The following is a 17830-nucleotide window of genomic DNA, read 5'->3' as shown; positions in this document are numbered from 1 at the left end:
ATGCAGTGTACCTCCCTTGTCGTAGTCATACTTGGTTGACTGCAACCTTCACGAGTCGTATCTGCAGCTTGTGATCTAGTGGCTAGGGTGACTACCTCTGCTTTATGGGGCCACGAGTACGATTCCCGGACGGGTCGGGGATTTTCTCAGCCCAGGTACTGGGTGATAATGTTGTCCCCATCATCTCATCATCATCATTCGCGAAGTGGCTAGATTGGATCCGGATTGAAGCTTGTACGGACTCTGATGATTACGCTGTTGAGCGCTCCACAAACCAATATGGCGATCATCATCATGACGAGTCATGTGCCTGCCCTCGCGATCCCATGCAGGGCAACACAGAGCCACTGTCACATCCAAATGTCCCATAAAGCTGCATATTGCACTATTCGACCAGTCACCCAAATGGAGACAGATAATGAGGCCCCTTTCAAACTTTGTCAAATGCTGATAAAGCTGTCTCCCACAACTATGCGAGATCTCGATATCCTTCAAAGTGCTCACCTAACATCTTATGTTGTTCACGCACCTTATATTTCTTACTAGGCTGGACAACAACATTAAACATAAACCTCATTAATGCACTCTTGTGGCTGTTCTACTTGTCACAGAGTATTGCAACTCTAATCATTTACACATCCACCAATGCCGTATACGTGTCCGAAGTCACATTGACATCCGACCATGTCTTCGAGGTGCTTTAGTATATTTGTCAAGCGGCATATGATGAAGATTTTTAGCTTATTCTTGTCGTGAGACCGTGTACACCCCACTAAAAATGTTACGAATGAGTGCCCTCAGGACTCAGTACTACAGTATTTTACGAACTATAAGTGGAACTTTATCTTCGAAAAACTCCCTCCAAAATTCAGGTGCGTCTTATAGTCGAAATCAATACAAAAATGTACATTTCTGGATTTAAAATACTCGCCACTCTTAAAAATGGCAATATATTCTATGCCACGGGAAACCTATTCCTATCTGGCGACATAGGATTCAACTGGCAACAGCTGTGCAACGATGGGACGAACATGAGTTGAGGGGATTGGTTCCAATGGCTCTAAGCACTATGGGACTTAACTTCTGAGGTCATCAGTCTCCTATAGCTTAGAACTAATTAAACCTAACTGACCTAAGATCATCACACACATCCATGCCCAAGGCAGGATTCGAACCTGCGACCGTAGCGGTCGCGGTTCCAGACTGTAGCGCCTAGAACCGCTCGGCCACTCCGGCCGGCACTGTCTCCGTCCTGGTCCGCCATCACAAACCCAGTACACTGTCTAGAATATGATGCGTTATTGCAGTCTCAGTGCCAGTGAACTTGAATTAAAGTGATCTTTGTTATCTGTAACAATACAATATTTTTGTTTGTAGCTAGTTTCATAAGAGAAAAAGTAAAAGATATTTATACGATGCGAAATATTAATTCAAAGTAATAGATTACGCAGAAGAATATAGACACAGAGCAGGTGAGCGGCATTTCGGCCCTGTGCTCACGGTACTGAACTTAATCCAATGATCATTTTCAATTGGAAATCAATGCCAAAACCTTCTGAAATACCGCCAGATATTGTTGTTCACTCACATGACAAGCGTTAAGTGGGCGACGAAGAGGAAGAAGAAGAAGAAAGAGGAGCAGAAAGTTCAGATGACGATTATCAGTGATTTTAAAGTTTAGTTCGGTTTTATAAACTAAATTAGTCTGGCGTTGCAATCTAGTAACAAAAATGCTAAATACATTATTTTTTTAATAGTGGTTTAAAAATTAAAGTGTCTCTTATTGTCCATAGCGTCTCAGAATCCGTATCCTTTATTACTGCACAGTATTACATAACGTCTCGTATGTTAATGTACTGTATGGAAATGAGTCAAGGCGTCTAAGCCACTGTCCGATGCTGATAAATGCATATGTAGATTAGTAGCTGGGTTAGAGCAGGTGGTACGGGGAGTAGGGGACAACTGTTCACAGCACACTACAATGCGTGGAATGCTATCAGGTTTCATCGTAACCGGTCCTTTCTATCAATGGAAATTGGAAGTTTATGGTAAGTTCCTATGGGACCAAACTGCTGAGGTCATCGGTCGCTAGGCCTACACAGTACTTAAACTAACTTACGCTAAGGACAACACACACACACCCATGCCCGAAGGGGAACTCGAACATCCGTCGGGAAGAACCTTGCCAACCGTGACAAGTCGCTTCAATAATTTTATACTTACTGAAGTTAAACTTCTGACCTGTTATTAGGCCCTTCGTTTTACAAACATTAAGAGTCCTAAAAGGTTTTTACTCCAGAAATATTTATCGCTCCCACAATAAGCAACGCTAAAAGGGATAATGTAGTTGTATATTACATGTCTGTAAATGGGTAAGGCCAGACTGAGTCTAAAAATACATTAACTTCAGTTTATAACGTTAAAATATTTTACGTTTCCTATTCTCAGCGCCATTCACAGGCCTTGTTGTGATGCATATCCTCTGTCATCATTTTACGTATGTTGTAAATAGATCTTAGGAGATGGAGGAAATTTTTCTTATACACCACACAGTGTCACATCTAACAAGGAGGATACATCAAGTTCCATAACCCGATTTTCCAGGAACCTGGCTTGGTGGAAGAAGAGACATATTACGCGAGCACGTGCGTCGACTTACCGTAGATGCTCCACCGTTTCTGAGAAAACGACGGTCAATGTTTTTGAGGTACCTTTATGTGCCTTTCAGAAGCTGTATAAGTTCGTGCGAAGTGGTGGTGCAGTCGCAAACGTCGCGATTTCATAATTTTGCGTCCCATGTTCGAAACCCAAATATTACTTTTATCTTTATTTTTCATGTATTTACCTGTGTCTGTTGAAGATTAGTAAACGTATGTTTTCTAGTGAATATTGAAATGACGTTGTCCTTATTCTTCTACTAATTTATGTCCGGTGAACGATTTTTTTAAAAATGTAATAAATGAATGAGTAAACTACTGGAAATTGTTTTCGGTGATATTCCTGTACAGTATCTCAATTCATAACCAATTGCAAACGACGCTATTTAGTAAAGTGATCCTTTTTTGTGGTTTGCAGCGAAATTATTTCAAACGCTTGAAATCTTCAGCAACGTTAACGACGTTCCTTTTTCGAGTGAGATTCATTCGAAGAATGTCACTGTGGCAAATCTGCCGTCGCATGACACTCATGGTGTTTGGAATTTCTATGTTTCGAATGTTTGTACGATCGCTGTCATCCAAGGGAATGCACCAGATCTTCCTGAAGAATAAACATACGAATAAAACGTAACAATATAAAAATGATGAATATAAAAAGATTCTAACCCTTAAGAATACGATACACACGTATATTATGTAGTAATTGAATGACACTTATCGTGCAAATGGTGCAGCACTACCCTACGCCATTTTAGTAGTAAGAGAAACAGCTGCTTACAGTCAGGGAATGTGTTTGTTTTAACGGGCAGATGACATTCTAGATACTGATATTCCACTGCTCCACTGCCGTATGACAGACATTGACAAATTTTTACGGCGTATATGGGACATACTTTATTTGGGCCAACATTCCATCGACGAGCTAAGGCCCTGACGTCACCTGATTATCACTCAAGGTGTTTCTGTCTGTTAGCTGTAAAGGTTTCTTGTCGTGGGACCATGTACACTCCACTAAAAATGTTACGAATGAGTCCCCTCAGGACTCAGTACTACCCTCTTTTACGAACTGTAAGTCGAAATCTTTTCTTCGAAATACTCCCTCCAAAATTCAGGTGCGTCTTATACCCGAAATCAATACAAAAATGTACACTACTTGATTTAAAACACTCGACACTCTTAAAAATGACCGTGTATTCGGTGCCACGGGAAACCTATTTCTATCCGGCAACATAGAATTCAACTCGCAGCAGCTGTGCACCGATGCATCGTACATGTGTTGCGTCGATTCACAAACTTGCTAACACTCTCTGCCTCCAAATCTACCATCACAAACCCAGAACACTGTCTAGCTTATGATGGGTCATTGCAGTCTACGGTGCCAGTGAACTTTAATTGAAAGTGATTTGTGTTATCGGTAACAATACAATGTTTTTGTTTGTGGCTAGTTTCATAACAGAAAAATAAAAGATATTTAGATGATGCGGAAGTTTAACTGAAAGTAATACAATATGTAGAAGAGTATGGAAACAGAGCAGCTGAGCGGCATTTGGGCCCTGTGCTGACGGTACTAAACTTAATACAATGATAGTTTTCAAGCGCAAATCAATACCAAAACCTTCTGAATTACCGCCAGATGTTGTTGTTCACTCACATGACAAGTGTTAGGTGGGCGAAGAAGAAGAAGAAGAAGAAAGACGAGCAAAAATTCAGATGGTGATTATCAGTGATTTTAAAGGTCAGTTCGGTTTTATAAACTAAAACTTTTTTTCAGTCTGGCTTTGCAATCTAATAATAAAAATGCTAAATATGTTTTTTTTTAAAGAGTTGCTTAAAAATCAAGGTGTGCCTTATTGTCCTTAGCGTCTTAGAGTCCCAATACTTTATTACTCCGCAGTATTACATAAGGTCTCGTATGTTAATGTACCGTATGGAAATGAATCGAGGCATCTAAGCCACTGTCCGATGCCGATGCCGATAAATGCATATGCAGATTAGGTTTGGTCGGGTAGGTGGTTGCGGGTGGGGGGGAGGACGAAAACTGTTCACAGCACACTACAACTCTTAGAATGCTGTCAGGTTTCGTCTTCGCCAAACACTTTACGAATAATCACCCCTATCAATGGAATCTGGAAATTTCTGGTAAGCTTCTGTGGGACCAAACTGCAGAGGTCATCGGTACCTAAGCCTATACACTACTTAATCTAACTTTAACTTACGCTAAGGACAACACACACACCCATGTCCTAGGGAGGGCTCAAACATCCGACGGGGGGAGACTCGCCAACCGAGTCAAGCTGCATCAATAATTTTATAACTTAGTGAAGTTAAACTTTTGATCTGTTACTGGGGCCTTTGTTTTACAAACTGGAGACTTTTTAGAAATATTTTCATCCATTCACATTTAGGAAATATTATTGAACTATTTAATAAGTAATACGTATGTACCACCTATGTGACATTGTTATTATTAAGACTATTTCCATCTGAGAATTATAAATATCCTCTATTAATGAATACGACCCTCAGACAAAATTTAGATCTATATTAGGAGCACGACTACGAAACCTAGCAACTTCGCTCGGTGGAAGAGGAGACGTATTAAGCGAGCACGTGTGTCGGCTTTTCCGTAGACATTCCACCGTTTATGAGAAAACGACGGTCAGTGTTATTGAGGTACGTTTATATTGCTTGTAGCCGCTGTAGTAATATGTGCGAAGTGGTGGCGCAGTCGCAAACGTCGCGACTTCACAATTTTGCGTCCCATGTTCAAAACCCGCTTATTACTTTTATTTTTATTTTTCATGTATTTGCCCGTGTCTGTAGAAGATTAGTAAACGAATGTTTTCGTGTTAATATTGAGATAACGTTGTCCTTATTCGTCTAGTAAGTGTATGTCAGGTGAATGATTTTTTAAAAATGTAATAAATGAATGAGTAAGCTACTGGAAACAGTTTTCGATGAAATTCCTGTAGTGTATCGTAATTAGCAAACAATTGCAAACGCCAGTTTTCCATCAAGTGATTCGTTATGTGTCGTTTGCAGTGAAAATATTTCAAACGCTTGCAATGTTCAGCAACGTTAATGACGTTCCTTTCTCGAGTGAGATTCATTCGAAGAATGTCACTGTGGCAAACCTGCCGTCGCATGACGCTCATGGTGTTCGGAATTTCTATGTTTCGAATGTTGGTTCGATCGCCATGATCCAAGGTAATGCACCAGATCTTCCTGAAGAACAAACATACGAATAAAACATAACAATTAATATAAAATTCATATAATGTGATATCTGGGAACAAAAAATGATTGTAACACTTGAAAGTACCATACAAACAAATAATATGTAGTAAATGAATGACACTTATTGTCAGACCTAGTTGTAATGTTACAATTAATGTAACGCTCTTGCATCCGCCAATTTGATACGAAACATTCGTGTGGTAACCTGCTATGGGCATGAGGAGGTAGATGTTAAAAAGTGAATTAAAACGATATTGGGATTTGAACACGGAGCGCAAAGGTCAGAAACTACGACGCTAGCAACTGCGCCACAACTTAGACAGACGTAATCTCTCCCCGAATTACACTCCTGGAAATTGAAATAAGAACACCGTGAATTCATTGTCCCAGGAAGGGGAAACTTTATTGACACATTCCTGGGGTCAGATACATCACATGATCACACTGACAGAACCACAGGCACATAGACACAGGCAACAGAGCATGCACAATGTCGGCACTAATACAGTGTATATCCACCTTTCGCAGCAATGCAGGCTGCTATTCTCCCATGGAGACGCTCGTAGAGATGCTGCATGTAGTCCTGTGGAACGGCTTGCCATGCCATTTCCACCTGGCGCCTCAGTTGGACCAGCGTTCGTGCTGGACGTGCAGACCGCGTGGGACGACGCTTCATCCAGTCCCAAACATGCTCAATGGGGGACAGATCCGGAGATCTTGCTGGCCAGGGTAGTTGACTTACACCTTCTAGAGCACGTTGGGTGGCACGGGATACATGCGGACGTGCATTGTCCTGTTGGAACAGCAAGTTCCCTTGCCGGTCTAGGAATGGTAGAACGATGGGTTCGATGACGGTTTGGATGTACCGTGCACCATTCAGTGTCCCCTCGACGATCACCAGAGGTGTACGGCCAGTGTAGGAGATCGCTCCCCACACCATGATGCCGGGTGTTGGCCCTGTGTGCCTCGGTCGTATGCAGTCCTGATTGTGGCGCTCACCTGCACGGCGCCAAACACGCATACGACCATCATTGGCACCAAGGCAGAAGCGACTCTCATCGCTGAAGACGACACGTCTCCATTCGTCCCTCCATTCACGCCTGTCGCGACACCACTGGAGGCGGGCTGCACGATGTTGGGGCGTGAGCGGAAGACGGCCTAACGGTGTGCGCGACCGTAGCCCAGTTTCATGGAGACGGTTGCGAATGGTCCTCGCCGATACCCCAGGAGCAACAGCGTCCCTAATTTGCTGGGAAGTGGCGGTGCGGTCCCCTACGGCACTGCGTAGGATCCTACGGTCTTGGCGTGCATCCGTGCGTCGCTGCGGTCCGGTCCCAAGTCGACGGGCACGTGTACCTTCCGCCGACCACTGGCGACAACATCGATGTACTGTGGAAACCTCACGCCCCACGTGTTGAGCAATTCGGCGGTACGTCCACCCGGCCTCCCGCATGCCCACTATACGCCCTCGCTCAAAGTCCGTCAACTGCACATACGGTTCACGTCCACGCTGTCGCGGCATGCTACCAGTGTTAAAGACTGCGATGGAGCTCCGTATGCCACGGCAAACTGGCTGACACTGACGGCGGCGGTGCACAAATGCTGCGCAGCTAGCGCCATTCGATGGCCAACACCGCGGTTCCTGGTGTGTCCGCTGTGCCGTGCGTGTGATCATTGCTTGTACAGCCCGCTCGCAGTGTCCGGAGCAAGTATGGTGGGTCTGACACACCGGTGTCAATGTGTTCTTTTTTCCATTTCCAGGAGTGTATATTTTATCTACATCGAACTCTTTGATAATCGTTTTCTCATAAACATTCGAGTTTCTATGGATAAGTCGATACACGTGTTCGCCTATTTCGACTCCTCTTCCACTGAGCGAAGTTTGTAAGAAAACAGATAACGGCACTGGTCCTGTTCTCGTCAATAAGAATGTGGACATCATGTTTTTAGTGTTATATGTCGATAGGGCTCCCGCCTCTCAAAACGTTGTCATTATACCTCCGTTTCTTATATGTCTCGCGCTGCACAAAGACCATGCCACTTGTGCAATACAGGACAATAAATGGAATGGTCTTCTCTATTACGCGACACTTATGAGTCCACTGCCACAACTGGAGAGTTTTTACAAATATTTTCAGTCATTAACGTTTAGGAAGTGTTATTGGACTTTTTAATAAGTAATACGTATGTACGACCTATGTGAAAGTGATATTATTAAGACTGCTTGCATCTGAGAATCATAAATATCGTCTATTATTGAATAAGACGCTCATAAAATATTTAGTTCTATATTAGGAGCACCACTAACGAAACATTTAACGCATAGGAATAAACTTACAATGTATTTTCAACCAAGAATTGCTCGAAATTATTAACAAATGGTTCAAATGACTGAGTACTATGGGACTTAACTGCTGAGGTCATCAGTCCCCTAGAACTTAGAACTACTTATACCTAACTAACCTAAGGGCATCACACACATCAATGCCCGAGGCCGGATTCGAACCGGCGACCGGAGCGGTCGAGCGTTTCCAGACTGTAGCGCCTAGAACCGCTCGGCCACCCTGGCGGCTATTGCACTTGCATTTAAATTTCTCTATCACTTCTACGTAAACATCTGCAGGCAATAACATGTGTAGCAGAAGGAGCCCACTGTCTCCTATTCCTGTAGGACGACTGCTAGAACGCCCCCATTTACTTTTCTGATTTTACCAGGACATAAATAATATCTATCCCGATTCGACTTGAGCGTCCACTCCAGGAATCTTATTAACATGTCTAAGTGGCACATAGCTTCTTTCTTGTAGTGTACCGAAGTAGCACCTGGTTAACACTTCTCTGACGATTACGTGCAGCGTAAACAAACGCGTGACGAAACCCTCAGCTCTGTTCTCTGTCTGCTCTCTCCCTTACATTAGTAAAAGTTGGTAAGGGTACCTAATTGAATAACAATTTTAATTCATTGTACAGATATCTAGAAGCGATGTAGCAGTTGTAGTTTAACAGTTTCAGAATATATTTCGGCTCAACCACACTTATGATATTAATCACCACATAATCTTATCACTTTAACACTAATAGATCTCGGCAGAGAAAGGCTCCATTCTCATACACTATCACAGGAATGTACTGTCTGACCAAAAGTATTGAGAGACCCTCTGCAATGTGGAATTCATCACTAAATGTCAAGAGAGGTGCGCCCTCCACAATAGAAGAACATGGGGTTAATGTTTAACAGAGAAGCAGTAGTAGCAGAATGGGTCGGTCAAGAAAGCTCAGTGACATCGATCGTGGCTTAGTCATAGGAGTATCAGATCCATCAGGGTTAGTCACAGGATTTAACCAGAGTATCAGATCCATCAAGGGCATTTCAGTCCTTCTACAGTTGCCCAAGTCTATAGCTAGTGATGTGACTGTGAAGTGGAAAGGAGAAGGAACAAATACAGCAAAAACAAGACCAAGTACACCTCATGTCCTGACGGACAGGGATTATCGATTACTGCAGACCGTGGTTGCAAAAAGTCGCATTAAATCAGAAAAAGGAATCTCTCGTGAGATCCTAAGTGCCACCAGAAGTCCGGATAGCACGATGATTGTGCATAAGGAGTTAAAAGAAATGGGGAGTAATGATCGAGCAGCTCTTCATAAGGCACACAATTCTGCAGACACTACTAAGCGACCCTTGCGGTATTGTAAAGAGCGAAGCCTCCGGACTGTGGCTGATTGGAAACGAGTGATTTGGATCGATGAACCATGTTATACCCTGTGGCAATCCGATGGAAGTGTTCGGATTTGGCAAATGTCTGGAGAATATTACCCGACATCATGTGCACTGCCAAAGGAGAAGTCCGGAGTAGGTGGTGTTAGCGTATAGGGATGCTTCTCCTGGTTAGAGTGTGACCCCCTTTATGCGCTTGAGCGTTGAGACAACGCTAAATACGGAAGGTCGGAAGGATATGAACACATTTTACAACATTGTATAATGTGTGCAATGGAAGAACTGTTCGGAGACGATGATTGTTTGTATTGACATGACAATGCACCCTTTCATAAAGCAACATCTGCGAGGTAAAGGAAATCTGCAAAGTTTTGGTAAGTTCCTATGGGGCCAAAGTGCTGAGATCATCGGTCCATTGGCTTACACACTAATTAATCTAGCATAAGCTAACTTACGCTAAGGACAACACACACACACACACACACACACACACACACACACACACACACACACACACACACACACACACACACGCCCGAGGATGAGGTAATGGTTTGTGGACAATAACAATCCCATTGAACAGCTTGAGGATGAATTAGAACTGCGAATTCGCTGCAGACTTCAGTGTCCAACATCACTATCTCCTTTTGTTCCGGATCCTGAGGAAGAATTGGATGCCATCCCTTCACAGAAACTCAGACACCTCACTGAAAGTGTTCCATCTGACTCCAAGCCGTCATAGAGGTGAAGGTTGGATGCAATCCTTATTAATGAACACTAATAGCTGTCCAAATACTTTTGATAATACAGGGAATTGTTTCTTGTGATTCGGTGTGTCTGAGGGCAGAAGGCTTTTATTCAGAAATCTGACATTGTTCACATCATCAGGTTTTTAATTGATTAACATATAGGTGTGTCAGAGCCGGAATATTATTTCAAACTGATTAAAAATTACCAAGAACTAGTCAGACTATAGTGTTTTAAACGACATTGATGAAATACACTTCCTTGGGATTCTTCCAACGAATCTGTATGTCAACATTCTCCCCTCCCCTCAGTAATATTTCAGCCTTAAGTTACTGCTGATGGATACGTGTAGATATTTGACGGTTATTACTGATCCATGTGCACGACAGTCGATGGTGTACCTATACCTTGCTTCCTACGTTGTACACACGTTCAGTTTCTTGACCGTTTGATCTGAATTAAGCAAAACGTTAAAATAAAGTAACGGCAAATAGAGTGACACCAAGTACAATAAACTGTGTGTTTCACATGATATCTTGCGAATCATGGATGAAGGGTATCAGACGGATACCTTATTCCTTGACTTCCGGAAAGCGTTTGACTCGATGCCCCACTGCAGACTCCTAACTAAGGTACGAGCAAATGGGATTAGTTCCCTAATATGTGAGTGGCTGGAAGACTTCTTAAGTAATAGAACCCAGGACGTTGTCCTCGATGTTGAGTGTTCATCAGAGGTGAGGGTATCATCTGGAGTGCCCCAGGGAAGTGTGGTAGGTCCGCTGTTGTTTTCTATCTACATAAATGATCTTTTGGATAGGGTGGATAGCAATGTGCGGCAGTTTGCTGATGATGCTGTGGTGTACGGGAAGGTGTCGTCGTTGAGTGACTGTAGGAGGATACAAGATGACTTGGACAGGATTTGTGATTGGTGTAAAGAATGGCAGCGAACTCTAAATATAGATAAATGTAAAATAATGCAGATGAATAGGAAAAAGAATCCCGTAATATTTGAATACTCCATTAGTAGTGTAGCGCTTGACACAGTCACGTCGATTAAATATTTGAGCGTAACATTGCAGAGCGATATGAAGTGGGACAAGCATGTAATGGCAGTTGTGGGGAAGGCGGATAGTCGTCATCGGTTCATTGGTAGAATTTTGGGAAGATGTGGTTCATGTGTAAAGGAGACCGCTTATAAAACACTGATACGACCTATTCTTGAGTACTGCTAGAGCGTTTGGGATCCCTATCAGGTCGGATTGAGGGAGGACATAGAAGCAATTCAGAGGCGGGCTGATAGATTTGTTACTGGTAAGTTTGATCATCACTCGAGTGTTACGGAAATGCTTCAGGAACTCGGGTGGGAGTCTCTGGAGGAAAGGAGGCGTTCTTTTCGGAAATCACTACTGAGGAAATTTAGAGAACCAGCATTTGAGGCTGACTACTGTACAATTTTACTGCCGCCAACTTATATTTCGCGGAAAGACCACAAAGATAAGTGAAATTAGGGCTCGTTCAGAGGCACATAGGCAGTCATTTTTCCCTCGTTCTGTTTGGGAGTGGAACAGGGAGAGATGATGCTAGTTGTGGTACGAGGTACCCTCCGCCACGCCCCGTATGGTGGACTGCGGAATATGTATGTAGATTTAGATGAAGACTGCGATTCTCAACCTGTGAACTTCCTGTGGTACTGAGCTGCCACGAGTACCATTATGAGCAGCGCTGTTTATTTAGATCACATTGTATTAGAAAATCAATTACGTAGCCTCGCCAGCTCCCCTATATAATTTTAGGGTGATATTGCTACACTCGTTTATAACCGGCCCGAGTGTTGGTGAGAGAAGAAAAACTCATTACTTATATCTGGCTAGCAAGGGAGGGAGAGAAGAATTGGTGACGTATGGTTATTATAGTGAGTTAATCTGAAACTACTCCAAGAAAATGAGGAAAGAAACGTTTTCGACTGACTCTTTTGTATCCACAAGGTAAATGCTTTGCAAATGAAGTGCTACTCGCAAGGCGTCTGGCTGAGAAATAAAGAACCTATGTTCGACTCCCAGATGCATTCTACAGTTTTTTTTTCATTTACATTTGTTTCCACATCTAGATTTTCACGAATATTCGAAGATCATACGCAATACTCTTGTTTTCGCAATGTGTTTTCCTCATTGTGATTATTATGATCTATGTTGCTGAATTCTTCTGTGTTTCTATTGTTATCGATGAGAATAAAATTAAAGGTAACGGGATGTTGGGCTCACAAGAGGGAGGCCGCAGACACGACTAACTGATTAGGCTCAAATACGAAGGATGCTTGTGTACAGCCTAGAATGACAGACTAAGATATTTTTCCTCAATACCCCTCCCTTTTTGAGAAAATCGTCTCTGACGCTCATAACGCGCAGCCGACGCAAAATCGGCAGCATCGATAGATAACCGAAAAATAGGCATTTTTCTTCATTATATATAGGGTCCGCAAACGCATATTTTCCTAGAACTCGAGGAAAGAAACTGTTACGACTGCCGCTTACACGACCGGAAGGGAAATGCTTTTGTACGGAAGTGCCGAACGGGAATAACGATCAAGACATGTGGCTGCGGAGCAGAGAACCATTCTGAGAGAAACGGATCAGTAATCGCCTAATCTCAAGGTTCAGTGACATTCGATGGATTACGAGATCACAGGATTTGTCGATAGAGGTTTCCTTTTTTTATATAATGCTGTCTTAAGAGTCTAATTTAGGTGACTTGGTCAAGGACACAGGAAAAATTAAAACACTGAACTCAGGACACGAAATTCGTAGTATCTCTAGTGGGTTATTGCTGTGAACAATGGGGAATCTCGACAGCAGTTTCAAAGAATGCGTACGTAAAAGGCGACACGATGCAAAGGATGTAATTTTAAGCCACTGCTAATAGAGGTTACTATCTTCTATAAGTCAAATAGTTATGATTAACTTTCACTTAAATGTTTTGCGGGTTTAGTTATAAATTTGTTGCATTGTTCAAAAGCTTCCTTTCTTACGTCACAACGTACTGCTCCATTCATACTTCATCTGTCCTTTACTCAGCCACAATGAATACAGCTGTATGCGCCAATTAAAAGACACAGTGATAGATAATGAGCAGTTGCAAAAAAATTATCATATTAACAATTATGGAGACTGTGTCATCTTTAACGTTGTGGTCTGTTCCGTGAAGGTTGTGTGTAAAAGTGCATATCTCAGAGATTTTTATTAAGCAATGATTTACTGTTGTTAATTGGGAACTATGAGGTACTATTAAACTGAAAGATGAAAAGCCAAATAAAAAATAGTTATTAAATGTCTCGTAGTCCAAGCGTTGTAACACAAATAAAGAAAAGCAAAAAACATGGTTCAAATGGCTCTGAGCGATATATGACTTAACATCAGAGGTCATCAGTCCCCCTAGAACTTAGAACTAGTTAAACCTAACTAACCTGAGGACATCACACACATTCGAAGGAAAGCAAAGTTCGTCTCAACCCCAAGATAGGTTTAAACATCGTAGTGTTTTGTTATAAACAGGCACCTTCACATTGAAAGTGATATGCCCTTGTATTATGTACAAGCTTCGGACTGGCTCATTCAGCCAATTAGGAAGGGATCTAGACTTTACAGAGCCGTCGAACCACGGCATAAGGTGAAATTCTTCACATACACAACTCATAAATCATAGATAGAACTCTGGACCAACTAGGGCGGGCAGCAGTCTGTTGTTGTTTGCTGATGAAGCTGTACGGTAAGGTTTCAAGGCTGAGTGACTGTAGCAGGGTACAAGATGACTTAGACAAAATTTGTAGTTGATGTGGCGAATAGTAGCTAGCTCTAAATGTAGAAAAACGTAAGTTTTTGCGGATGAGAACGAAAGAAAAACGCGTGATATCCGGATGCAGCATTAGTAGTGTCCTCCTTGACGCGGTCACACCGTTCAAATATCTCTGCGTAACGTTGCAATGCGATATGAAATGGAACGAGCACGTGAAGACAATGGTAGGAAACGCCAATGATCGACTTCGGTTTATTGAGAAAATTCTAGGAAACTGTAGTTCATGTGTAAGGGAAACCACATATAGGACGCTAGTGCGACCTATTCTTAAGTACTGCTCGAGAATTTGTGATCCCCACTAGGCTGGAATAAAGCAATTCAGAGGTAGGTTGCTGGATTTGCTACTGGTAGGTTCGAACAACAACTCAAGTGTTACGGAGACGCTCCAGGAACTCAAATGAGACCCTGAAGGGAACACGACGCTCTTTTCAAGCAATACTATTGAGAAAATTTAGAGAACCGGCAAATTAAGCTGACAGCACAACGATTCTGTTGCCTCCAACATACATTGCGCGTAAGTACCACGAAGATAAGAGACGAGAAATTAGGGATCATGCGGAGGCATATAGATAATCGTTTTTGCGTCGTACTTTTTGCGAATAGAACAGACAGGGAAATGACTAGTAGTGGTAGGGGGTACCCTCCGCCACGCGCTGTAAGATGGACTGCGCAGTATCTACATGGATACTCTACAAATCACATTCAAGTGCCTGGCAGAGGGTTCATCGAACCACCTTCACAATTCTCTATTATTGCAATCTCGTAAAGCGCACGGAAAGAATGAAGACCTACATCTTTCCGTACGAGCTCTGATTTCCCTTATTTTATAGTGGTGATCGTTCCTCTCTATGTAGGTCGGTGTCAGCAAAATATTTTCGCATTCGGAGAAGAAAGTTGGTGATTGGAATTTCGTGAGAATATTCCGTCACAACTAAAAACGGCTTTCTTTTAATGATGTCCAACCCAAATCCTGTATCATTTCTGTGACACCCTCTGGATGTGGACGTAGATGTAGATGTAGAAGTAGGGATCGAACCACGAACCTTTGGCTTAGTTGTCTAACATTTACTCACTGAACGACCCAGTCATACAAGTTGTAAAGTGTTTGAGTTCTTCATTAAATCAGCCTTATTTGCGTTCCAGCTCAAATGAGAAACTGAGAAGAGCTGTCTTTTTGCCCTGTAACATCGGGACAGTTAATTTTTTAGTCACTTTTATCATTTTGCCTTGGGCTTCATTGTTTTTATCTGTGTTTGACTATCGGAAAGTAACAAATTGACTGAGAACAAACTTCTAATATAATATCGCATATTGTCTTCTTTTTTTCAGCGAGAGAACCGGGCAGCATGGCGCTCTATAACAACAGTTTGACGCACTATTACGACTACGTCTTCACGGACTTAGCGGGTGAGTGTCTAAACTGCGCTGCCCTTACTTTCGTAGCTAATTTATGAGCGTTTCTATATTACTAACTTCGTCTCACTGTATAAGACACAGCAATAATAAATAACTACTGTAAAAATCAAATTAAAATGCCATTTCATATTGCTTTTTAAAGTGAATTAACTCATCGTTCTACGTTTCCATCTTATGTGTATTGTCTCAACGATAGTCTTCACCCCATGTGATTTCCGTATTTTTGGAGCCCTGAAGAAAGACATTCGTGGTCGTAGATTTGTTCCGGACGAAAAGGTGCACGCCTGGGTACAAAAATTGTTCCGTAGGCAACCACAAACATTTTTCCATGCAATCATTGACCGGCTTGTCTCAAAGTGCGATAATTTTTTTAACAGTAATGGTGATTAGTTTTGAAATAATAAAATTCGCTTACTTTTTCCAACTGTCTTGTTTTCATTTGACTGCTCCTTAAATTAATCAAAAATGACTGTGACTAAGATGAGGGCTTTAGTATCATTCATGGAGGCTGTTACTAAGATCTTAGCCAACAAAAAACAGGTACGTTATATTTCTCTTGTCGCTAAAGTACTGCAAAAGCGCAAGAAGTTAAGCTTTTTATGAGCCTCACAATTCACTTTTCGAACTGTCAAAATGATTTTTATTTGAAAATATGGTTGACGTCAGTGAGGAATAAGGCGAGCGCTTTTATCAAACCATCAAAGTCGTACAAAGACGGTATCAGAGCCGCTGGAATACCACTACTACTCGATGCTTGACGGAGGCTTACTAAAAGCAGTTCATAGCACAAAACCGTGCGTTAGATGTTTTAAGGCTGAGAAAAAGGAAATATACGCCAATGGACACACAACTTGTATGTAATAAAGAGGAAGTTCTATGTTTATACGTCAATAAAACCTCTATTCTTATTAAAAAATTAAAATACTTTTCATTCCAAAAGCACGTGTTTGGCTAGTTTTCTAGTTTATAAAGCAGTCACGGTGTGGTAAGTAACAGAAAAACACTGGGGTCAGAAATGGATTCTGCACCCAAACAGCCATGATAATAAGTTATTATTTAACAAAAAGTAATAAATACACTCCTGGAAATTGAAATAAGAACACCGTGAATTCATTGTCCCAGGAAGGGGAAACTTTATTGACACATTCCTGGGGTCAGATACATCACATGATCACACTGACAGAACCACAGGCACATAGACACACGCAACAGAGCATGCACAATGTCGGCACTAGTACAGTGTATATCCACCTTTCGCAGCAATGCAGGCTGCTATTCTCCCATGGAGACGATCGTAGGGATGCTGGTTGTAGTCCTGTGGAACGGCTTGCCATGCCATTTTCACCTGGCGCCTCAGTTGGACCAGCGTTCGTGCTGGACGTGCAGACCGCGTGAGACGACGCTTCATCCAGTCCCAAACATGCTCAATGGGGGACAGATCCGGAGATCTTGCTGGCCAGGGTAGTTGACTTACACCTTCTAGAGCACGTTGGGTGGCACGGGATACATGCGGACGTGCATTGTCCTGTTGGAACAGCAAGTTCCCTTGCCGGTCTAGGAATGGTAGGACGATGGGTTCGATGACGGTTTGGATGTACCGTGCACTATTCAGTGTCCCCTCGACGATCACCAGAGGTGTACGGCCAGTGTAGGAGATCGCTCCCCACACCATGATGCCGGGTGTTGGCCCTGTGTGCCTCAGTCGTATGCAGTCCTCATTGTGGCGCTCACCTGCACGGCGCCAAACACGCATACGACCATCATTGGCACCAAGGCAGAAGCGACTCTCATCGCTCAATACGACACGTCTCCATTCGTCCCTCCATTCACGCCTGTTGCGACACCACTGGAGGCGGGCTGCACGATGTTGGGGCGTGAGCGGAAGACGGCCTAACGGTGTGAGGGACCGTAGCCCAGCTTCATGGAGGCGGTTGCGAATGGTCCTCGCCGATACCCCAGGAGCAACAGTGTCCCTAATTTGCTGGGAAGTGGCGGTGCGGTCCCCTACGGCACTGCGTAGGATCCTACGGTCTTGGCGTGCATCCGTGCGTCGCTGCGGTCCGGTCCCAGGTCGACGGGCACGTGCACCTTCCGCCGACCACTGGCGACAACATCGACGTACTGTGGAGACCTCACGCCCCACGTGTTGAGCAATTCGGCGGTACGTCCACCCGGCCTCCCGCATGCCCACTTTACGCCCTCACTC

The 17830-nt window shown here is 43.0% G+C and overlaps 1 protein-coding gene across 1 annotated transcript in view; it reads left to right on the top strand.

The window, feature by feature from the left end:
- LOC126299186 (elongation of very long chain fatty acids protein AAEL008004) overlaps positions 1-17830 on the top strand; it is a 227398-nt gene that overhangs the window by 110279 nt on the left and 99289 nt on the right. The window contains exon 2 of the mRNA XM_049990962.1: positions 15538-15615. Within this exon, the coding sequence (XP_049846919.1) occupies positions 15555-15615 (61 nt within the window). The 5' untranslated portion in view covers positions 15538-15554. The remainder of the gene's footprint in view (positions 1-15537; positions 15616-17830) is intronic.

This window comes from Schistocerca gregaria, chromosome X (assembly GCF_023897955.1).
Source record: "Schistocerca gregaria isolate iqSchGreg1 chromosome X, iqSchGreg1.2, whole genome shotgun sequence".
NCBI lineage: Eukaryota > Metazoa > Arthropoda > Insecta > Orthoptera > Acrididae > Schistocerca > Schistocerca gregaria.
Note: the sequence above shows the minus strand (reverse complement) of the source record. Positions and strands in the feature narration are given on the sequence as shown.